The sequence below is a fragment of the Citrus clementina genome, unplaced genomic scaffold, assembly GCF_000493195.1.
Source record: "Citrus clementina cultivar Clemenules unplaced genomic scaffold, Citrus_clementina_v1.0 scaffold_6, whole genome shotgun sequence".
NCBI lineage: Eukaryota > Viridiplantae > Streptophyta > Magnoliopsida > Sapindales > Rutaceae > Citrus > Citrus x clementina.
Genome location: NW_006262139.1, coordinates 5,411,353 through 5,435,858, shown reverse-complemented (window position 1 = coordinate 5,435,858; position 24,506 = coordinate 5,411,353). Strand labels below are relative to the sequence as shown.

The following is a 24,506-nucleotide window of genomic DNA, read 5'->3' as shown; positions in this document are numbered from 1 at the left end:
ATTTCTTCGAATGCTTTGGAGTCCGCTCGCCTTCTCGTGGTCGAGCAGATCCTGGCATGCTTGGCTTCTGTCTCGCCATAAGACAGGCTTTGAGACTTTGTTGAGCCTTTGCATGCCTTTGATTCTTCGAGGGTTGGGATTTTGCTCGCCTTCTCGTGGCCGAGCAGATCCTGGCATGCTTGGCTTCTGTCTCGCCATAAGACAGGCTTTGAGACTTGGTGAGCCTTTGCATGCCTCAGGAATTTCTTCGAATGCTTTGGAGTCTGCTCGCCTTCTCGTGGTCGAGCAGATCCTGGCATGCTTGGCTTCTGTCTCGCCATAAGACAGGCTTTGAGACTTGGTGAGCCTTTGCATGCCTCAGGAATTTCCTCGAATGCTTTGGAGTCTGCTCGCCTTCTCGTGGTCGAGCAGATCCTGGCATGCTTGGCTTCTGTCTCGCCATAAGACAGGCTTTGAGACTTTGTCGAGCCTTTGCATGCCTTTGATTCTTCGAGGGTTGGGATTCTGCTCGCCTTCTCGTGGCCGAGCAGATCCTGGCATGCTTGGCTTCTGTCTCGCCATAAGACAGGCTTTGAGACTTTGTTCAGCCTTTGCATGCCTTTGATTCTTCGAGGATTGAGATTCTGCTCGCCTTCTCGTGGCCGAGCAGATCCTGGCATGCTTGGCTTCTGTCTCGCCATAAGACAGGCTTTGAGACTTTGTTGAGCCTTTGCATGCCTTAGGAATTTCTTCGGTTTCAAGCGAAAGAAATTCCTCGACGTTCCATTAATGGCAGGATTCGACTTACATGAAATTTTCTGGACATAAAGCGTGAAAGATAAACGATAATGAACATGAGCAAAAATAGCTTTCAAATGTGAGCAAGTCTTACTGGAAGTATTTTCGGAGGTGTGCTGCGTTCCATGGGCGTTTCACCTCGTGGCCGTCCGTACGAACCAGCTTGTAAGCTCCGGGTCCCGCTATCTGTTTGACTCTATATGGCCCTTCCCAATTCGGTCCCAGCACTCCTTGAGTCGAATCTTTGGTGCCCTGATTCACTCTTCTCAGTACCCAGTCTCCGACCCTGAATCGCCGTATTTTCACCTTCTGGTTATAATACCGAGCAACCCTCTGTTGGTAAATGATTGATCACTCGGCTGCTTGCTCCCTCCTTTCCGTTAGCAGATCAAGATTCAAACATATCTGCTCGTCGTTCTCCTGCTCATTGAAATGATTTGTCCGGTGTGTGGTCGTTCCTACCTCAGCCGGCACGACCGCTTCATGTCCGAAAGCCAAAGCGAACGGTGTCTCCCCAGTTGCGGTTTTGTGGGTTGTTCTGTATGCCCATAGCACACCTGACAGCTCGTCAACCCTCGCACCCTTTTTTGCTCCAAGCCTGGTTTTCAAAAGCCTCTTGATGGTCTTGTTGGCTGCTTCTACTTGTCCATTCGATTGAGGGTGAGCAGGCGAGCAATACTTCAGCTCTATCTCGAGGTTCTGGCAGAAATCCCTGAAGCTGTGATTATCGAACTGCCTACCATTATCCGTTACCAAGGCATAAGGGATCCCGTATCGACAGACCAGGTTTCTCCACACGAAGTCTGTTGTTTTCTTCTCTGTGATCCTGCTAAGGGCTTCTACCTCTATCCACTTCGTGAAGTAATCTATAGCAACTATTGCATGTGTTGCTGCTCCTCGTGCCTTTGGCAATGGGCCGATCAGATCAATTCCCCATTGAGCAAATGGCCAGGGGGAGGTCATGGAGGTGAGCTTCTCTGGTGGTTGGTTAGAGAAATTTGCAAAACTCTGGCAGCTTACACAACTCCTGGTCTTCTCTTGCGCATCCTGGTGCATTGTCGGCCAGAAATATCCCTGCCTTAGAACCTTGTGGGCCAGGGACCTCCCGCCAGAATGATTTCCGCAAATTCCTTCATGTACTTCTCTCAGAACGCAATCCGCGTCGTCCTCATCACCAGTCTGTCTTGCCGGGGACTGCTCTCTTTCTCTATGAAATTCTCCCCGCAGAGGTACATTACCTCTCTCACCACCAAATCTCCCAGTGGTTTGACTTCTCCCCGCACTATCGAGACCTGGTGCCACTCCACCGCCTCTCACCCTTCCCTCTTGGGTTACCCTTCGCTCGCTCCGCAGCTCATGCAGGATGGTTGTCAAGGTCTCCATCTGCTTTTCCATCCGTTCCATCTGGTCGAACATGACTTTTTCCCGTGCTTCACTGACTATCTCCCTCAGCGTCACGGAATCGTTAAGCCTCCTATCACCCCCTTGTGCACTACTTCCTCCTGTCTCCATTGCTTTTCACTTGCTTCACCCCTCTTCTTGCTATCAACAGAAGCTTTTTGCTCTCATCCCCACAGACGGCGCCAAAATGTTGATGCGAGATTCTGGTTGTCCTCGTTTCACGACCAGGGTCTCTGCTCGATCAACTTCACCACGACCAGGATCTCTCCTCGTAAAGCTTCTTCTCCAGAGGTTCCTGCGCACACAGACAGGTCAGAGTACGCCGGTTGTTTCCCCGGCGCAAACCCTCCAACGCTCAAGTCAGATATGAAGGTTCGGGGAACGCTTGCCACAAATCTTATGGCTGTTAGGTTGTTTTCTCTCTTTTAGAATCAAAATTGCTAACCCCTTTACCTTCGTTGGCTACCTTTTTATAGGCTTCCTCTGAATCCTAGTTTTTTGCTTTCTTCGAGACGGTATGGGACTCTGACTACCGCGTTATGGGCAAACGTGGGATCTTGCGTGTTACGCCACGGTTCTGGGGAAAGCGTGGCTGTCGTGCTTAGATTCTCGGGCTGGAGAGCATGTCTTGCCAACTGCCGTCGACCGGGTCTCCTCGCCTCTCGACCTCTAGCCGGAATGGCCTTATGCCTCTTACAGGAAATTTGCCTCGCGGATGACGTGCTCGTGGACGAGCAGGATATTTCTGCTCCTGTTCCCCCGCGCACCAGGCTTTTACGGAACACACCGGTTCGCAGAACTCTGCCATCAGATATCTGCTCACCATGCCTGGTCTCGTCGACGTATTTCTCCCAAACAGGAATGATTCTCATTAGAGAAAGTTCAACATCTGCAAGAGTTACTCTTCAATCTGCATCTGCAAGATTAAGAGACTTGAAGGGTAAGGGCAAAACAATGCTTTAAAGTGGTTAGTAGCATCTCAGCTCACTGAATTACCTATATATTTTTCTCTTAAAGGTTGTTAATTGTACTATAAAATGTTTACCCATTCATTTGTTGTTATGTTGTTGGGCTTTACACTTATATTGCAGAGGCTATCAGACTCAGCTGAAATGAAGTGGAGGTAGCATCAAATCTATATTTTATTGTTCACTATTGTACAATGATGTTGCTAATTTTATTATTTTGTTTTATTTTTTGCGTTAAGTGTAAAGACAATAGTTATGTTAAAGCTTAGTGAAAGCTCATGTAATTATTTTGACTAATTTTTTTAAGGTGTTACAAAGAATATTTAGTATGGATATTGGAGTTATTGTAATTGCAGCAGAAAAAATAATATAGTTAGCGGCTGCTGAATATTAATTACAACACTCTAGTTTCTTTATGTATCACAAACACTGTGATTAAGCTTACAAAATGCAATACATCAACATTTTTTTTATAATGTCACATCTTCTTCAGAGCTAGTTTTCCACCTTTACTTGTCTCTAGCATGGTCAAACCTTAATAATTTCTAACAAAGTTGCCACAAATACATAATACACAGTGTCAGCATTATAAGGATAATTTGCAACAGTCTTATTATTGAATCCGATTTTGTAACAACTTTGTTAACAACCTCTAAAACGAACTACCATCTTATAATTATCTTCCAAATCATCATCTAGCAATCTCACTCCTTTAGCAATTGTTTTGTACTCTTGCTTAGTTAGTTCCCACCACTTGCAGAAATTACAAGTTTTCTTCTCGCATTTGTAGTAGACTTTGAGATTTTCATCGATACTCGGTCACCACAGTCAATGCAAAATTTACTTATAAACTTGATAACTTTGCCATTGATCTGCAGCTCCTCATCTTCATCTACATAACCACTGTAGCTACCTTTGGATGATGAAATTATTCTTGTTATTTGGCTTTGCTTTGTTGATATTCTAATGGCGTTAATGATTTTATGGCCACTGAAGTGTGTTGGGTGCTAGATTTAAGCCACAAACCTCCCAAATACGATTTTGAATTTTGAATTTTTGCAGTTTCTGCAACAATCAACTGTTTTAACTTGCCAAGCCAATGGCATGCAATGTAAATATCTGACTTCAAAGCCCAAATTCTATTAACAATAAGGGCAATACTTGTAATTTTTGCAACTTCAAAGCCCAATTGACGAAATGGCAATCTTCGTAATTTATTCAACTTCAAAGCTCAAATTAGGAATAACGATTACATTTTTTGCCTATGACGACATTTTACTGTTTGCATATTTAAATCTTATAAACAACTAACTTTTTCATATTTTATTATTTATTTTGTAAGTACCCTATGTACTCTTTGCAAACATGTCAAATCAACTATTATCTTTTGAATTCCTACACAACTGTTAAGAGCTTACTCTGTTACAAGTTAGGGTATTTCGATATTTTAATCAATCAATGTTAGTCAGCTGTTAAAAATAACAGTTTTTGGTGGGTATATTGACGTTTTCACACTTTTGAGGGCAAATTGAAGTATGTCAATTTAATAAGGGGGTGGGGTGAAATTAACCCTTAATTTTTATTATAATTAAGGGTAAGCAATTAATCTTCGTTTGTAGTATGTTTTAATTTTTATGATAATCAAGGATTGGGATTTGGAATAAGACAATTATTCCAAGCATATTATATCAAACATTCATCTTTATAGGCCATGGTTGTACTAGTGGCTTCTCATGGCTTCTCCAAAGGCTACAATATATCACTTCTCACCTAGATGAGAATACTTTATGCTTGAAATAGACATATAGGATACCTAATAACTTACTTTTTAAACATAAAACAAATATCCAACTATTTTCTCATAGATATGAGAGATTAGCTAATAAATATATTATAAGTCATATGTTTATTAGCTAATTTTGTAATATATTCTCTCTTTGATATATCTCTATTCATATTCATTAGCTAATAAACAATCTTTAAGCATTACAATATATTACAGTATATTGTAAAATATTTTGTAATATATTTTGTAATAAACATATTTGTCATCCATAATATATTGTAATGTTTAGTGAGTTGTAAAGTAATATTCCTTAGTGATACGATTGTAATAATGTATCCTGTAAAAGAAGTTTCCTTGATGCCTATAAAAGAGGACTCCATTATAGAGTGTGAATCATTGATCCCAATACTTACACTTGTATTCTCTCTTTGTAATTAACATATTTGTCTTATTCCAATTATTCTCTTTTGGTATCAGAGCCAGATCTCCCAAAAAGAGTCTTCATAGTTTTCTATAATAAAGTATACTCTGTGGTTGCCATTCAGTTGGATCTTCCACATTAGAAATATTATAGAAAATTAAAAAAAGCATGTTTCTAGATCAGGTTATTCGACTAAGAGATATATAGAAAAAATTCTTTTGAAAAGTATGGTGCCCAGTTATAAGACTAAGGAAAGTTGCGTGTTTTAAGCTTATCACTAACAAAAGAAGTCTACTGTGTATCCTCTTGGATGTTAAGACCCTAGTCAAGGTAGTCGAAGACCATGGGCAACCAGAATATAACTCAGTTTGAAATGCGTACTTCTAATATGAAAGCTTCCTCTTCTTCTTCAAATACCCATTCTTCCATAATAAATTTTCACTTTGAAATCCAAGAAGAAAACAATCAAAAGGCCATCCAACCTTTCATATCTGAACCCTTAAATCCCTACAAATTCTATGATGAAAATACCTTAATCTCCTCCATAAATATGTTGTTCCTTCCAAACGACCCAAACACAAATCTGTGTATAAATCTTCTAAAGTTCTTGTAGAACTTATCTCTTCCAACTTCAGAGAAACCTATCTCCCTATTATTTCTCCTTAAGATATCAAGAGATACATGAATAAAGGTTACAAAGGGTTGCATCTTAGTGCTATCAGAATTAGGTTCAACCGCTATTCCTTGAAGGTAAGAATATCACATGTTTTTAGCCATCCTTGATATGAAGTGGCAAACCTTTGAGAAGGCCTTAATTTCAGCAGTAGAAGTAGGCCTTAATTAATGGCATGTGGTCATCTAGGTCGAACCAAATTTCACTTTAGATCTGTATAAACCTCTTCTCTTAGAAACCATTAAAGTTCAACTATCTGAGTTCTATCCTGCAAAAGAAGATTCCCTTGGAGCCTATAAAAAGGGACTCCCAAGTAGAGTTTGAATCATCAATCCCAATACTTACACTTGTATTCTCTATTTGTAATAAACATATTTGTCTTATTTCAATTATTCTCTTTTGGTATCAGAGCTAATACTACCAAAAGGAGTCTTTTATAGTTTTCTATAATAAAGGTCCTCATAAATCAACATGAATAAGCTCAAAAGCATATTTGGTTTTAATTTTTGTAATGGGAAAATGAAGTGTATAGAATTTCCCCAATTAATGTGCTTCACAAAAGTGTTGTGTTACTTGTCTACAAATGGTTGCAGAGAGATTATCAGGATGATTAATTTTTAGTAAATGCAACAAACTTTGAGAATTGGGATGACCAAATCTTCTATGTAATAGAGATATTTTATTAACAAAACCAGAACACATATCAACACTAGTTGCAAACAAGTTTTTTAAGAACTAATGCCAGTTACAGATGGCATATAAAAAGTAAAATGACTTAATGATAACATTGACAGAGATTTATTGATTTGACTCTGAGACAAAAATGAATAAGGTGTGAAATTAGAAGAAGGTAAAGGTTTGAGCAATAATTTATATAATCTTTTCTCAGTAATTCCATGCATCAGAACCTAGCCCTTCAATAAATCCTTCACAACACAAAATAAACTAAGAAATTCAACAGAAATATTGTTGTCGGTTGTAAGTTTAGAAATATTGGACAACTTTTTTGTAATGGATGAAACAAGCAATATATATTTAAGTTCAATATGTGTGTATGCATGTTACATTTTAGAGCCTTTGAATATAAGGTAAAGATCACCAATATGAGTTATTGGTAAGCCTTCACCATTACCGACAATGAGTTTGTCATTACCTCTGAACTCCTCTCTAACATTCCGGTTAGTCATGTTATTAGTCAAGTGATAAATAGCACCACTATTCAAATACTAGCCTTCATTTGCAGGTCCTTCAAAGTTTGAAACATAAGCAGCTCCAGCTCTAGGCAAGCTAGTAAAGTCAAGTATATAGGATGGTCTAGAAGGAAATGCAAGTTTGACATTTTAGAGTATGACATTGGTATCTATAATTATTCATAGGCCATGGATCATCTTTTATTGTGTAGTAATTCATATATGTAGGTTCATAATTAGTGATGTAAGCAGATTTTGGATTCTAGCAAAAATGTCTTGGTGACTGAGGTATATAATTCTCTATATATCTATGCTAATATTTAGCAGTTGTACGCCATGATTTAAAATATATTTGGCAAATGGGCCTTGATTCATCACTGCTTGAGACTTATGGTTCAATAGAGGACAAATTACCATTACCAAGTAAAAGAGCACCAAAAGAACCTTTTGTAAAGAGAGCAGACATATTATTTCCTATCATCATGTGACCACTTCCATGATTGCAAAAATGAACAGTTTCAGAAGAAAATCTTCTTAGACAAACACTGAAAAACATATGTCTGCCACTCATTGAACCATTTTTGCCACCTGAATGGCCACTATAGTTCCCCTAAAAACCTTCTGTATAACCTCCCTTCCTAGCATTACCTCTTATTTGTGCATAAAAGGCATTCATCATATGATAGTTATTATAGTTAGGCAAGTTAGCATAATTGGCATTGAACATATGCCTTGCATTTTGACTTTGTTCAACTTTAGTTTTAAGAGGAATAAGTAAAGCATAAGCATCATCATAGTCTAACTTGTTGGTTGTTATGAAAGTAGCTATATCTAAATTACCAGCTTTTAGTCCATTAAAAATCTATTGTAACATTCTCAAAAATTGAATTGCAAGCATAAACTAGTTTTCTACTATTGCTTTCTTTTTTAAGCGGAGTAGAGATTCCTTCCTCCGAATTAGGGTAAGTAGAAATCGGACCGGAACTAAAAACGTTCGATTTAGTTTTTGCAATTTCGATTCGATAATTTTTTTAGAAAAAAATTGAATACTTTGGTTCAGTATAAAAATGAATATTCTAGTTCAATTTTCAGTTCAAAATTTTGAATCCAAAAATTGAACCAAAAATCAAATTAATTAATTTTAGATTAAAAACATGCTAGTGACATTATTTGAGAGGTGAAAACACATTATTATTATACTTATGCACACACCATAACATATATATATATACACTCAAACCCTTCGCATAAAAGCAAACCCTTCATTTCTCATTTTCTCACCCACCTGTAAGCCCTAAATTCAATCCTCACACCCTCACAAATGAAATCATACCTAGCAGCCAAAATCAAAATCCTCATAAATCCCTTCTCTAATACAAACACTAGTCCCTAAAATCAAACTCGTCCCTCACAAATCTCAATCTCAAAACTTTAAACCTAGGAACCATAATTCCTCATGGGCGAAGGCCACCAGCCCATGCCTCCACCGTCATGTCTGCAACTGTGCTTCCCGTCCACCGCTGCTTCATGAATTCATCATCCACCTTTCAACTTTTGCAAATTTGATTTTTTGCTTATTTTGTTTTATTGTTGTACTGGTGTAAAAAAATTTTGTATGTATTTTCTTTTTTTAGTGTTTATTATGTCTAGATTCTATTTTGAATTAATAATTTAAAAATGTTCTTTGGTTTATAAACTTTTATTGTTTTTGATCTACTATAACAAAGATCATTGAAAGAATATGATGAAATCTGCAAAGAATAAGATTATCATAGCAAATTTTTAATTTTTTTAATAAGGTCCAAATCTGAAAATCCAAATTGGAACCAAATCCGATATTTTTGGTTCAATAACAGTTTGGTGCTTTTTTGTTCGATTTTTTTGGTTATTTAAAATAAATACAATCCGAACAGAAATTTTTGGTTTGTACCAAATACCAATCCGAACTGACACGATGTCGACCCCTACTTAGAACATCCATCTCATACCTAAGTTGAAGAAGTAATGCACTCCAACATGAGATTGCACTCCCAACTTTTTCCCAAAGTCTTCCAGACATCGAAAGAAGTCCAGAAAGGAAGAACAAGATTTAATATATCTTTACTAATGAAGTTAAGCAACCAGCCAAGAAGCATTTGATCCTATGATATCCATGTAATGTATTCAAGATTCTCAATTTGTTCAATAGATCCAGATGCTGCTCCAGCATAGTTTGATGAAGCTTTGAATAAATTTGGAGCTACTTTCTCTCTAGTGATGTAACCATAAAGGTGATTTGCTCTTGTGGGAGGAAGAACAATATTACGCAAGATCATGTAATTAGATCAATCTAATTGATTGGAGTGTTGAAAGAAAAAATTGTTTGTGGTGTTTGATTTGTAGTAATTGTGTTTGAATTTGCATTGAAATTACTAGAGCTAGCCATTCTGGCTCTACAAACGTGAAACAAATGTAAATTTAATAAAGAGCTGTTGTTTGGCAACTGAAAAATTGAGAGAATATTATTTTGTTATGAAAGTGTTATGTTTTCTTATCATTAGATTAATCAGAACTTGAGCTATTGATGTATACATTGCGAATTAAATAACATGATAAAATAAGAGTATGAATAATTATAATACTTTTTATAATAGAGGTATTGAGATTACATAATTTGTTATGAACATAAAAAAAATACCATAATATTTATTGAAAAAACTTTGTAAATAGAAAGAGTGTAAAGTGTTAATGAAATTTGATAGTGGATAAATAAAAATAAATTGTGATAAAAAAACGGAGTATAAGGTTTTAAATTAAACATGTCAATAATTCAGTCTCAAAATAGTAAAGATAGTGTATTGTGATATAAGGTACAACATAGAACAAGAAGTTGTAAATATGAAATAATATAAGGTGTTAACTTAAATGTGCCTATGGATGCAAATAAAAATTATCTTAATACTTATAAGATAAATTTTAATAAAAATGAGTGGAAGGGGTTATATGAAAATTTATCACACTGTTGTAAAATAGCTGGACTTAATTTTTATGGGGGATTGTCAATTTCCCCCTTACAGTAATCAGCGTATACCATTTTCCCCCCTATTATTTTTATAATGGCCAAAAACCTCCTTGACAGCATAAGTTTACAATATTACCCTTATTTTCAACTACTTTTTTATTTATATTTATTATAAATTACATGAATAGAAACTAAATAAAAAAATTACATATTAAAAATAAGAAATATATGTTTTGATATGAGAAAAAATTAATAATAATTTTTTTGGTAATTATTTATTTTGTGAACATTTTCTTATAATAAAATTTTGTAATATTTTAAAATTAGATGTAAAAATATAGGCAAAATATTTTATTATTTATCTTATAATAAATTTTTATTTGTCATTCAAGTTTTCTTATAATAATTTTTTTATCATTTTATAATAATTTTCTTATATATTTATTATAAGAAAATTTTCACAAAATAAATAGGTACAAGAAAAAAAAATTTATAATTAATTTTTTTGCTCATATCAAACCTTATATTTCTTGTTTTTAATGCTTAATTTTTATTTATTTTCTATTCATGTGATTTATGTAATTTATAATAAACATAAATAAAAGAGTAATTAAAAATAAGGGTAATATTGTAAACTTATGCTGTCAGGGGGGTTTTTGGCCATTAGAAAAACAGCAGAGGGGGAAATGGTATATGTTGATTACTGTAGGGGGGAAATTGGCAATCTCCCTAATTTTTATCTTATAAGTATATTAACCTATTAATATATTTAATTAATATGATGAATTATGAGATAAGGGTTACAAAAGTCATTTCCACCATTTTATAAGTTCCAAAATCAATATAATAATATAATTATGCCTAATTTATAAATCGTTTAATGGTGGTGGTTATAGAAGCTTAATAAGCTGTATAGGTAGAGATGAATTTGACAGAAAACCCTATCCATACACACTCTTGACTTATATATTACACTCTTGAATTATATATTACGAGAGATATATTATTATACCTAGAGCTGGTAAAATTTAACATGACCAAATTATTCGACACGAACACGACACGAATAAATGGGTATGGGTCGTCAAATTTGAAATGATTATTAAATGGACCGATTCTGGATTGACATGATTTTTTTCCGTGTCGGATTAAGGTTAAAGTTTTTGACTCACTTACCCAAACAATGGCACAATTATATTTTCTATTTTAAATTAATTTTCAGGTTCTTGTCATCAAAACTCAAATATTAGACATGATTCTTTCTTTTTAATTTTTTTGGGGATATATACACAGTGTTTTATTTATGAAATTTTACATAAATTTAGAACTTTAATAGTATAAGTATGTAAAATATTGATACACATGTATATTTTATGATATCGATATATAATTTAAACTTTAAATAGTGCAAATGTGTAATATGTTGGAGTGAACGTGTGTAACATTTGTTAAATATATAAATATTAAACAGGTTATTAGATAACCTGTTTATTCTCCATACCGAATTTAGGTCTTAATATTTTGACACAATTATTAAATGGACCGTATGTAGGTCGATCTAAATTTGACACAAAACAAACACAACCCGATAACCTATTTTATCAACTTTAATTACACTGTCAATTTAAAATTTTGTATTTAGTAGCGCACCCTTATAAAACCAAGCCATTGTATTGTGAAGGATTGACTGCAATGTGACCCATTTTATACCAAAACAATGTCTAAGAAGCAAAATCTTTTCTTAAGGACAATGCTACCTAGGATGATTTGACTTTAACAAAAATACCTAGCCTCGGTAATTTCAAATTTTCTAACAATTTGTAGAGTAGTGATTGAACGGTGCCCTAAAATACCGTACAATAATAAAAAAATGGTTATTATTATCCTTTACCAGAAGTTGTGAAATAATGTTTATATGTAATAAATATTGACTTCTAACATATTGCTGCTAAAAAATTAAAAAATCTTATATTTTTCTATTAAAAATAGTTAGTTGACCATTAATTAACATTTAAAATAATAATTCTGTCCTCACTGTTAAAATAAAAAATAAAAAATACAAGACTCATTATACATATATATTTGGCTTGTAAAATATCAATTAAACTATTGACAGACAAAAAATAAAATAATACCCTTATTAATTATACTGCCAACTATTAAGATAGTTTATTATGGATATTGAAAATATAATTTTTTATCAAGGGTGTTATTGATACTTTCTTAGGCCAATATATGAGTAGGGCTTATTTGTTAAATAGTTGAAATATGAAATTCTTATTAATTTTAAATCTTTTCTTAAATTTACTTATTTGATTTTTGTAATTTATGTGTGATTTTTGGACATTTATATGCGAATAGAAAAAATAAACTTTTGTCACTTTTATCTTAATGAAAAAAATATGAATGAGAAATAAATATTGTATTACAAAAATATCTCTATAAAAAAACTTATTTCTTAAACTATAAAATCTAATCTTTTTATTTATAAAGATATAAATGTCAAATAATCATGTTCAAATTTTTTATTTATAAAAATAGATAAGATGTTACTTATATTCATATTCAAACTCATTAACACTTTAGAAAATTTTAATCTTATTTGAATTTTATATTAAAAACAAACACTATCTAAGAGTAGGCTGTTTAAGGGTCTATAAATTTATTCATTATTTTTTTTTAAAATAAACTCATTTTTAAAATTTATGTAAGGAGATAATTAATATATTAAAGCTCAACTAGCGTCAACTGAACGTACTTCATTAAATAGTAAATGTCAGTGTTCCAACCAAAATGTTATGTCCAATTACTCAGCATTGCGCGTACTTTTTGGCGTATCTGTCCCCACGAAAGGGAAGTAAAAAGATTCAAAATTGTTCGCAAGAACATGATGCGAGCAATGGCGACAGGGTGGTCAATGCTCGTGCCTTTTTTATGTCTACCAATGCAAATATTATATTATTAATTAATTCAGTCTTCCACTGCAGACGGCACCGTATTGTCACCGTTAAATTACACATGACTCGGATTCTTTGAACTCAGAGAAGAACAAGAAACCGAGGCGAGGAATGGAGTTTGAAGAGTTGAGAGAAGTCGTGGAGAATATAGAGTTAGTGGACGGCCACGCGCATAACATAGTTTCCTTAGACTCAAGCTTTCCTTTCATCCAATCTTTCTCGGAAGCCACCGGTCCCGCCTTATCCTACGCCCCCTACTCCCTATCCTTCAAGGTGCTTACTCCTCTCTTTCTATTCAACTGTTGAGGCTTTTTTTTTTCCCTTTGATTGCTCTGATTTTTTTTTTTTATTTTTTTACGGCAGAGAAATTTGAAAAATATAGCTGAGCTGTATGGCTGCGATTCATCCTTGCAAGCTGTTGAAGAATATCGCAGAGCCGCAGGATTGCAGTCCATTTGCTCAATATGCTTCGAAGCTGCCAACATCTCCGCTGTACTCATTGACGATGGACTCAAGTTGGACAAGAAGCATGGGCTTGATTGGCATAAAAGTCTTGTTCCATTCGTCGGTAGAATTTTGAGAATTGAACGTCTTGCTGAGGAGATTCTCGATCAAGTGAGCTGCATTTTTCAACTTTGTTTCTCTCACTTTTAATAGGAATTTAAAGTATGCTGCATAATTTCTTATTTTGTGCCAGTACAGGCGAGTCCAGATGGATCTATTTGGACATTGGATGTGTTCATTGAAACATTTTTGAAACAGTTGAGGTCATATCCTTTTAGATACTTTGACAATGTAGATGATTGGTTTGCAATGTTTTAGATTTAGGGTCCTGTTGGGGAGCTGTTGCTTTAAAACCACGACTGTAAAGAGTTGGTCAACACTTGCAGTTTTGGCTTTTAAGCTAAAGTGATTTTATCCAATAGGTGTTTGATAAAAGACTTATAAAACCTTTATCATTTTCACCAAGCACAATCAACTTTTATTTCACAGTTAGAGCTTTTTTATATTTTTCACAGTCCTCAACACCAAACACCAAGTGGACCCTTAGATATACACAGGAAGATCTTCACTGCTTGGTTTCCTTACAGTCTGTGTTACGGCTGCTAATAAAATTGTTGGCTTGAAAAGCATAGCTGCATACCGTTCAGGCTTAGAAATTAATCCTCATGTCACTAAAAAAGATGCTGAGGAAGGCCTTGCTGAAGACTTACGCTGTGAGTATATAGCATGTTGATTGAAGATTTTCCATATTTATTGGAAGACATGATAATCATTGTCTTTCTCCAGCTGGAAAGCCTGTCCGCATCACAAACAAAAGCCTTATTGACTATATTTTCATAAGCAGTTTGGAGGTTGCTCAATTCCTTGACTTGCCATTGCAAATACACACAGGGTGAGAAAAACATTTATTTTGTTAAATTGCTTCTCTGATTAATGGATGAAACATATAGGAAAGAGATGAAATCTGGAAGTGATGGCTGTGTGGGAAATTCAAGTGTGCGGTCTCTCTATAATTAAGCTCTAAATTTAAATGTTTTAGATGGAGCACTTTCTTGCATGGATGTTGAAATCAATTACAGGAAACATGTAAATGACCAGTAGTCTAGATCAATTAGGAGGGGAGGTTGACTAAATTTCGCTTGGTTCTCTTGTGTGATTTCCCAGACATTTTCCTTCCTTTCAAGTTATATTTCCTTTTCCTATGATAAGCTATCAATAGATCAGTAAGCTGGTATGATCTTTTTCTTTAGTGGGTCTTTATTTGTTACAATTTTTTTTTTCTTCCATAATCAGCTTTGGAGACAAAGATTTAGATTTACGCTTGTCTAATCCCCTTCATCTCCGAGCAATTCTTGAGGACAAGAGGTTTTCAAAATGTCGTTTCGTCTTATTACATGCATCTTATCCATTTTCAAAGGAAGCATCGTATCTAGCCTATGTTTACCCGCAGGTAAATCTTTCAGTATCCAGTGAATCATTTACTTTGCACAAATGTTTCCAATGTTCAGGTTACAAATTTCTGGCACAATTCAAAGCCTTCCTTTCCAGGTGTACCTTGACTTTGGGTTGGCGATTCCCAAACTTAGCGTTCAAGGGATGATATCATCAATAAAAGAACTTTTGGAGCTAGCCCCAACAAAGAAGGTGAAACATATTTGAAGAGAAAATTGATATATACAGGAGCTTGAGTAAAAGATAACCATGTGTAGTAAGCATGTCTAGCTTGGAAATTCTTTGACGAAGATAAACAAAAAGTATTTCTAGTCAGTTATGGAAGATTTTACTTCCAAGATATATATTTTGTTTTTAAAAACTTTTTATCTGCTTGTTTTAAATATGTTATCGGAAATTGTGTCCTTAGTGTTATGATAATGTGATGAAAATGGTTTGCCTAATCTATATGTGCACAGTTTTGTGTAGTTTCTACTGATAACTATTGTTAATCATAATGAAAATTGCAGGTCATGTTCAGCACTGATGCCTATGCGTCTCCTGAAACTTACTTCTTAGGTATGTTTAAGTATCAGATTTATTGATTTCTTGCCTTGGCAGGATGGTTTCTCTAGTTTTGCTTCATGTGTGTGAGAGGTTTTGTTGTCCATTATGCCTTTAATCTATGCATTCTCCATTGTGTCACACTTATAATCCTTTAAGATTGTTTTTCTTGATTCTTATTCTTTCCTATAGTGATACTCTCTATAAGAATAACCTTCATGTAATCAAAAAAATTTTGTTTCCAATTAGATCAGTTATAAATGAGAATAAGCTCCACGTTGTAATAAGTTATAATTTTTCTAGATCCCATCTTAAGAAACTTGCCTCCACATAGTAATAATTATCTGCTTATTGCAAAATATATATTTTTGGTTACATTTTAGATTTAGGATGGAGTAAATTATTTTTCTAAACTTGTTTGGGATAATGATATATTCTTTAGAGTTGTTACCAAATCATTTTATAGTATTTATAGGATTTACATTGAGAGAAAAACATAAAAGAAAATTTAAATGTTAAGACATATAAGATAACTTGCATATTCTGAACACTACATTATTATATGTACTAGTTTTTTGAAGCTATATTTATCTCTTTTATGAACGTTTATGCATTGGATTTGACATTAACCATATTTTAGTACTAAGGATAATTTCAAAATAATAATTTTATAACTACATCTCTATTGCGTTATAACCTCCTCTTAGTAATAAAATCAGTTGGTCCTAGCATTCTGTCTATAGAGAGGTTTTACTGTATATATACAGAATTGGATTCCTCAGCGTTAGTTGGGTTCATGAATTAGTTGATATGCATTAATATTTCAGATTGGGTTGAAACAAATTTACCTTCAACAATAATTGATTCAGACTGTTGCTGTTTCTTTTAGGTGCTAAAAGAGCACGTGAAGTTGTCTTCTCTGTTCTACGTGATACATGCATTGATGAGGATCTCTCGGTTGGTGAAGCTATTGAAGTAGCTAAAGACATCTTTGCTCTAAATGCTGCTCAGTTTTACAAGATTAATTTAGGAGTGAAAGATTTTGCTTCAAAGGATGATATGCATCAAATCTATTTGAAGAAGTCTGATGCCTTTGAAAGTGATGTTTCTCTTATTCGCGTTATCTGGGTTGATGCTTCTGGACAACACAGATGTCGTGTGAGTTTCTTTTGTACTATCAGGATTCTAAGGAAAAAGTATAGTTATATATTTAGAAGAAAGTAAAAATGTACATTAATAGTGTCTTTCGTGTCTAAGTGCTGTGGTGTTGAATGTGAATACAAAGTTCCTCTTTCTCTTTTTCCCCCCTTTTAAATGTTTTTGTGACCATTACCCTTTTTACTAAGGAAGTCCTTTACAGTTGACTGCCTGTCTTTGGTTCCCATATTGGCCTTGAGTGCCTAAATCATCGAATGTTATTTATATATAACTATTATGTAGCATAGAAGCAACAACATAACAGTGACCACACTTAATGGTATTCATGCATTACCTAAGTTATAATCTGTGAGAATAAAGAAATTCAATACTTAATTTTTATATCTTTAAATGTAAGTTACTTGATTCTTTATATTTTATAAATAAAAAAAGTTCCTTGGTGTCACTGGCTTGTCATTTTGTCTCATCTCTCTAAATTTCCATGCCAAGCATCATGATCCATGACTGCTCTCATTTAGGATGCACAGTTGTAAGCTTATTAAAGGAATTTGTTTGATAATATGAGTTTGGTTTCATGTCCGTTTCTTGTAGATACAAGAAAAGGAAAAATAGAGAAGCAATAGAAGTTAAAGAAACTGTTTTGTTCAGGTCATTTTCTATTAAATGATCGTGCGCTGAATGAAAGTGGATTGTTGCTGTTTAGAAGGAATGATACATTGGAAAATGTTCTTTGAAAAAAGTATCAGTGAGATGTTTTAAGGTCCTTTTTGGAGCCCAATGAGCTCAAAAAATTTAAAAACACAATACTATCGAAGAACCTTCACATTGGGAATTGTTGATTAGGCTGTTCTATACTTTTATTACTGCCATTTTGAGTACTTGAAATTAATATGATGTTTGGAAACAGACAAATCCATCTCAAAGACCTCTTTGATTCTAGTAGTCAATGATTCAAGTTTAATTGTATGGCTTGGCTTGAATAAGATTTGCTTGTTATGACAGGGTAATTATTTCTCAGTTTTTACTATTCAGATAATATAGGTTCGGGCAGTTCACAGATATTTCCTTTAGGTTGACTCTTGTTTCTTGCAGTTAACTCAATTATAATATGTTAGGTACAGTGTCATTTCTGTTGTAGACTTTAGAGATAAACTTATTGAATGAATTTTGACATAACTATTTAGAACCAATGAGGTAAAATTTAGACTATTTTGTTTCATAGAATCTCAAATTTGTTGTATATACTTTCAGGTTGTTCCAGTAAAGCGCTTCAATGATATTGTTACGAAATATGGTGTTGGTTTGACATTTGCATGTATGGGAATGACTTCAGCTGTTGATGGTCCAGCTGATGGGACAAATCTGTCTGGAACTGGTGAGATCAGATTGATGCCTGATTTATCGACTAGATGGAGAATTCCATGGTACAGTTTGTTTCCAGGATAACTTTGGTATTTAGATTTTGCATCTAGAATTTTGACCCATAAGATATCTGATAGTTTCTATATGTTTAATTTAGCATTTAAGTGTTTAACTGATAGTTACATGAAATTGCTTTTATGGGAGCTATTAACGTTAATTATTATTGATATTATTCTCTTACTGAATAGGCAAAAACAAGAGGAGATGATTATGGCTGACATGCATCTTAAACCTGGTGAACCGTGGGAATATTGCCCAAGAGAGGCTCTACGAAAAGTTTCAAGACTTCTGAAAGAGGAGTTTAATTTGGTATCTAACATATTTATGCCATAAATGTGAAGGTTATGTATATTGGTGCTTAATTTGAGAACATCAAATGTGCAGGTACTGAATGCAGGATTTGAAATTGAATTTTATCTCTTAAAGAGTGTACTTAGGTAATGTGAACTATTGTCTCTAAGCCTTTTCATCATAGGAACAGCTTTTAGGCACACTAAATTTGGAATTGAATTTGTTCAAAAAACTTGTGCAGGGAAGGGAAAGAAGAATGGGTGCCAATTGACTTCACACCTTACTGCTCTACAGCAGCATATGATGCTGTTTCCCCTGTATTTCAAGAAGTCCTCGCTGACCTTCACTCCTTGAATATTTCTGTGGAACAGGTAAGAGAAGAAACTTCTGATGTTACTGATCATCATCAGTTAGATAGAATTACCTTGTGCTTTATCATTGTCATTCCTTTGGAATCATGCATCTCTGTTGGGGAGAAGCAGTGTCTAAGGAGAAGATAAAATAAATAACTACTGTAAGAACTCAAATCTCCTGGACAAAGTGTGACCATGCAAAAGAGACCATTCTAAAAGTATTTTTACTGTGTCACTAATGTTTTTTTCCGAAGTGATTGTAAGCATTTCCTGTGTCAATAAGAGAAGAAACTCATGATATTGGTTATCATGCAATCACTTAGTTTGTATTTCTTTGTGGTTTAACTTTATTTGAATTAGCTTGTGGTTTAAACTTTTTTGGGCCTCTAGAACGATGCATCTCTATCAGCGAAGCACTCAGGTAAAAAAATAAAAAATAAAAAAAGGAAAATAATTCCTCTGTAAGATTTCAAAATTTCATGGGAAAACGGTGAGCATCCCAAGACCTCTGGAAGTATTTTCCTTCTTTGTCAATAGTATCTAATTTCACATTCAATATTATCTCTTTGTGCATAGATTTCACTATGTGCAAATAAGGTCTTCTTTTTGTTATTGGAATGCAAATTGTGGTTCACATTATTAAAGTTCAATTTGTTTTGTCATTGCAGTTGAATTCTGGGAACTTCTCCCCACATTTTAAGTTCCAATTTTAAGAGTATACATGTACACACTTGGACAAGAAAAACATACACGCACACAAACACACATGCACTTGTGCATGTGTGCACATGATGCAGTTTTATTTTAAAAAGGGATATGAAACCAAGGACCTATCTTTGTAATGTCTCTCTCCTCTCAGAAGAAATCAAGCTGGCCAGTTAACATTCTTGACTGTCTTGATAGAGAAAAAAATTGTTAATTATTTTTTAATGTACCCTTTTGGATTTAAAAGTAGCATCTGCATCCTGCAGGAAGATGGATTGTCATAAAAAATTACAGACTTGCAACTCAAATTAAATGATTGTTGCATGTCCATGTGTGCAAATTTTGCATCCATATTATATTTTCATGTGGCCTAGAAGTTTATGAATTGTTTCAATAGTGAAAGAAGAATGATATTGTTGTTGGCAATGAAGCTGCATCTATGTGTCCATAACTCCGCAAATGGTGTTATCTTTTTATGAGCAATATGCACCTAGTGTTATGTAGATATATTTATGATAAGTTTGATCAGTTCTGTAATGAACAATAAATTTAGTTTGCATTTAATATTAGGTAATCGTATGTCAACTTGCATATTCCTATATAATTGTATATTTTCTATATCTGCACTTACTTCTTATCTATGTAATTGTATATCTTTTAGTTTAAATTTATTCATTGATTTTTCTCTGTATCTCTTTTGTGTATGTGTGTATCCTTTTCCGCTCTGCAACTTGTTTACACCATTACCTCCTATTGCAGTTACATGCAGAAGCTGGGAAAGGTCAGTTTGAAATTGCTCTGGGCCACACTGTTGCTACAAAAGCTGCTGACAATTTGATTTTCACACGTGAAGTTGTAAGGGCTGTTGCAAGGAAACATGGACTGTTGGCAACTTTTGTTCCAAAGTAGGTGCCTGATTTCCTTCTTGTTATTCATTTCCCTTCCTGCAGTCACCGATGTCTGATTTTGTCTTATAATGGTAAATACTTGTTTCTTAACAGCTGTGAGGTTGGATTCTAAAGTGTTGTAGAAGTATTTTTAAGTCACGTAAGTTGTGGAGAAAATTTAGAATTTGGTAGAAAGACCATTATGAATGAAATTATAACAGTGCCTATTCAAGGGGACACCTCCACTTTGAAGTCTCATTTAAATTCTAGGTCTATCCCATAATATTTTATACTCATTGACAAGTTACTGCCAACCTATTTTGGATCTGTGATCTAATGTAACATACTTGGTTGAGGAAAAATCAAAGCATGTGACTTTTGTCCTGTCCCAGTGCTGTGGGATTTTGACTGTTTGTTTTAGCCTAACTGTTCTCATCAGATAACATAATGATCTATTTGTTTTGTCTAGGTTTGCATTAGATGACATTGGTTCTGGATCCCATGTGCATCTCAGCTTGTGGCAGAATGGAGAAAATGTATTTATGGCATCTGACAGTTCCTCTAAACATGGAATGTCCTCGGTTGGGGAGAAGTTCATGGCAGGTGTTCTACATCATCTTTCTTCCATTTTGGCGTTTACAGCACCAGTACCAAACAGGTTGCTTTAATAGTATTGCATTGTTTTAATTCCTGCTATAACTTTTGTTGCGACCTTATCAGTAAATATTATAATCAGAGTAATTTATATGGGTACATATTCATGAAAATGAATGCAACTTTAAACTGCTGTGAAATTTCTTGGTAGTGATTGGATTCATTCTTTATCATGCCTCAGAAAAATATATTTCCTCAAAAATCTTTGAACCATGATTATCTCTTTTCATCCATGTTGCCTATGGTGTTTAAAGAACTTCCGTGGGAGTCGTGAAACTTTTAATTTATTTTATTTTCTTTACTGTTGCATTGGCACACAGGGATGACATGTGCTTAAACAGATATTTTATAATTCGGTGACTAACTTATTCTCTATCATCAGGTCTGTGTTTGATGGTTAGTTATATGAATTAAGAAAGAACCTGTAGTTTGATATATGCTATTTTTTTAATCTGATTTTCCATCAATATCTAGGTACGACTTTTGTTTTAACATGGAAATTGTGAAATGATACTTTCTGGATTTTGTAAATATCTCTTATGTGTAGATTATAAATAAGTGAATTATCAAAATATAAATATTAAGCTATGGCTGGTTATACACAGACACCAATTTTTACTCTCACTTCATTACTCTTTTTGTTCTTGTATACTTAATTATCTACTATCTTTTTGTTCTTGTATACTTAATTATCTACTAACTGTCCATAAACAATTGGACCATTTCCTGATGGCTTAAACTTTTGATCTTGTTTAATTGAATGTTCACCGTATGCTACCTATGAGATGGCTTTATGTTCACTGAAAAAATGCTTTCTGTGGATTTTTGTGATTTTTCACCCTTCAAGTGCTATTGGTCTGTAGTTATGATCGAATACAGCCCAATACATGGAGTGGAGCATACCAATGCTGGGGAAAAGAAAATAGGGAAGCTCCATTAAGGACTGCATGCCCGCCAGGGGTCAAGGATGGTGTAGTGAGCAACTTTGAATTAAAATCATTTGATGGCTGTGCCAATCCACACTTGGGCTTGGCTGCAATAATTGCCAGTGGCATTGATGGACTTCGGAGGCTTTGTCTTCCTGAACCCATAGGTAGTGTCTCTCTTATAGCCAAGTCTGTAAAATTCCATGCGACTTTACATTTATTATTTCTAAATTGGTTATATTGCAAGTTATTGAGGCTGTCATCTGAAAATTCCTTTTACTTGTTAACAAAAGTATGAGTAATAGTTTTTCTACACTTGAAAGTTATAAAATTTAGTTATTTGAAATGGGATTGGACAGGGTATGTATTGGTGCATAACATGATCCATTCAAATCATCTCCACCCTTCCATTTTCTTTTTTTTTTTCTGCTCTGTTTAGTTCAATGAAACACTCCGTGAACCTTTGCTCATATGCATCTTCTTTCATATATTGACTCTCCATTGATAGGATAGTAGCTGATGAGCTCTTTCCTTCGGGTTCTGTGACTCGAATAACAGGAGCTCTACGCTAGAGCACAAAAGAACGGCATCTCTTTATCGGATTGCCTTAGCCCTTTGGTATCCCATTGGCTTACCCCAACGGTATTTGTATTGGTATCTGGTTCGAATAGAATTGCTTGCGCATGTTGTCTTAGGTTTGATATATTGTAGTTCAGTGGCAAGATTTATGTCTTTTATTGGCTTCTCTGTCTCTGGAACAAGATATCCTCATTTCTGTCTGTCTTTTTCAAATAAAGACCTCTTGCCTTGCCCCCTTATCTACTACGGGTGAGTCTCTTCGATCCGGAATTTCACTATGAGCCCATGCTTCGGTCAAGGGCAAGAGAGATTCTTACTCAATAGTAAAGAACCTGCTCCCCGTTCAGGTAAGGAGGAGTTCAGAAGCTGGATAACATACTCCATTAGAGACTCCCCTTTTGGGGCTATTCCTTTTATTTCTTATTGTTCATGTTGTTTCTGACCCTTGAGGTATCACCAATCCACGTATGAAGAGTCATTTAAGGATCTTGATTCAACTTACTATCTCTTTCTTCACTCTTTTAATCCTCATTTTGCCATTGACCTCACTATCTTCAGCTTTCTGTGTTGTTTTTAATTGATGATGACCATTCCCTCAATAACAAGCAGCTTTTGTTTCCAAAGACAGGGTGCAGTTCGTTTTGTATTCCTAAGATTAGAAGAGCTGGATAACGGAGCATTTAATAATGTGATTGTGTATATGTTGCTCATTCACTGCTTTGTTCAGACAATTAATAGCATTGTAATGCCAAAGAAAGTAGTGACCCTATGTACTATTCACTATGACATCTTCCAACTTACACTGTACTTAACACGTTGATGAGCAGATGCAAACCCCGCCAGTCTCGATGGGAAACTTCAAAGATTGCCTACATCACTCTCTGAGTCTGTACAAGCTTTGGAAAAAGATGATATCCTGCGAGATATGATTGGTGAAAAGCTTTTGATTGCCATAAAAGGAATTCGCAAGGTACATTTAATATATGGTTTTTACTCTATTTTTTTTTTTTTTTTTCAGTCTAGTTGCTCAGATAAGCATGATTTCTCTTTTACAGGCTGAAATCAACTATTACTCACTAAATAAGGACGCGTACAAGCAACTTATACACCGCTACTAAGCTATAATTTTCCGCTGGTAGGATTCTGAGAATCCTTTGCGCTAAATTATGGGAAGGCTCATTTTGTTTCTATTAGGTCTTGCAAAAGTTGTTTTTTTTGTGATTTTTTTTTTTAATTTAGAGATGATCGCATTACTGAAATATACTATACATCAATAGAAGATTTCTTAAAAGTATGTGCTTGATTTTATCCCCTTATTTTTTATTGTGCTTCATTCATTCCATTCTTTTTCTATTTCTTTAAAAAATTGAAAATTTTGTGTCTTCGCTTTATCCGTTTGAAACATTAAAATTATTGTTTCCTTCCTTTTCCCACTTTCCCTGTCCCTTTCCCTTTCCCCAAAATAATGAAATGATAGTTTTTCTTCATATTTTTTATTTGAAATGATAGTTTTTCTTCATATTTTCAGCTCAAGTTTAAATATGTATGTGAATTTTGATAAAGTTAGAATAGATTGGAAACGGAAAGTATATGTTTGAATGATCTTTTTTAACCTTTAAAATATAAATGTTATTTTATTCGTTTTTATGAAACTAATCTTCTATAATAAATTAATTTTAAAATTACAAATTAAAGTTTTATCGCAAAATTGTTAGACATTGGAAAAATATATCAGAAACCAATCATAAATTCTCAATTAAAAAAAAATCCAATTGCGAGTTTATCATAAATTCTTAATCAACAAAATTGTTATGACGACATTTTCCTAAATTTGAAATAGAAAACAAAAATCTATGAT

General features: G+C 34.2%; 1 protein-coding gene across 4 annotated transcripts; it reads left to right on the top strand.

The window, feature by feature from the left end:
- Window positions 1-13,032: 13,032 nt before the first annotated feature.
- Window positions 13,033-23,961, top strand: LOC18039458 (protein fluG). 4 transcript variants are annotated; one of them, XM_006428414.2, is made up of 18 exons: window positions 13,033-13,447; window positions 13,538-13,789; window positions 13,877-13,944; window positions 14,276-14,391; window positions 14,465-14,570; window positions 14,972-15,128; window positions 15,227-15,322; window positions 15,640-15,688; window positions 16,563-16,831; window positions 18,083-18,255; window positions 18,442-18,562; window positions 18,638-18,690; window positions 18,786-18,915; window positions 20,362-20,507; window positions 20,959-21,147; window positions 22,007-22,236; window positions 23,476-23,618; window positions 23,704-23,961. In XM_006428414.2, exons 1-18 carry the CDS (start codon window positions 13,286-13,288, stop codon window positions 23,764-23,766), a joined length of 2,523 nt encoding a protein of 840 aa, XP_006428477.1. In that variant the 5' UTR covers window positions 13,033-13,285; the 3' UTR covers window positions 23,767-23,961. The 4 variants fall into 4 exon arrangements, with proteins under 4 accessions (XP_006428477.1, XP_024037384.1, XP_024037385.1 ...); XM_024181616.1 differs by lacking the exon at window positions 14,972-15,128 and having other exon boundaries at window positions 15,187-15,322; XM_024181617.1 differs by lacking the exons at window positions 23,476-23,618; window positions 23,704-23,961 and adding an exon at window positions 22,628-23,469.
- The last annotated feature ends 545 nt before the right edge of the window (window positions 23,962-24,506 follow it).

Bases quoted from the DNA above. Each gene is read 5' to 3' on its own strand.
- LOC18039458 (XM_006428414.2), top strand. From the start codon at position 13,286: ATGGAGTTTGAAGAGTTGAGAGAAGTCGTGGAGAATATAGAGTTAGTG. The intron at 16,832-18,082 runs GTGAGTTTCTTT...ATATACTTTCAG, and splicing joins CTGGACAACACAGATGTCGT to GTTGTTCCAGTAAAGCGCTT. The intron at 23,619-23,703 runs GTACATTTAATA...TCTCTTTTACAG, and splicing joins CCATAAAAGGAATTCGCAAG to GCTGAAATCAACTATTACTC.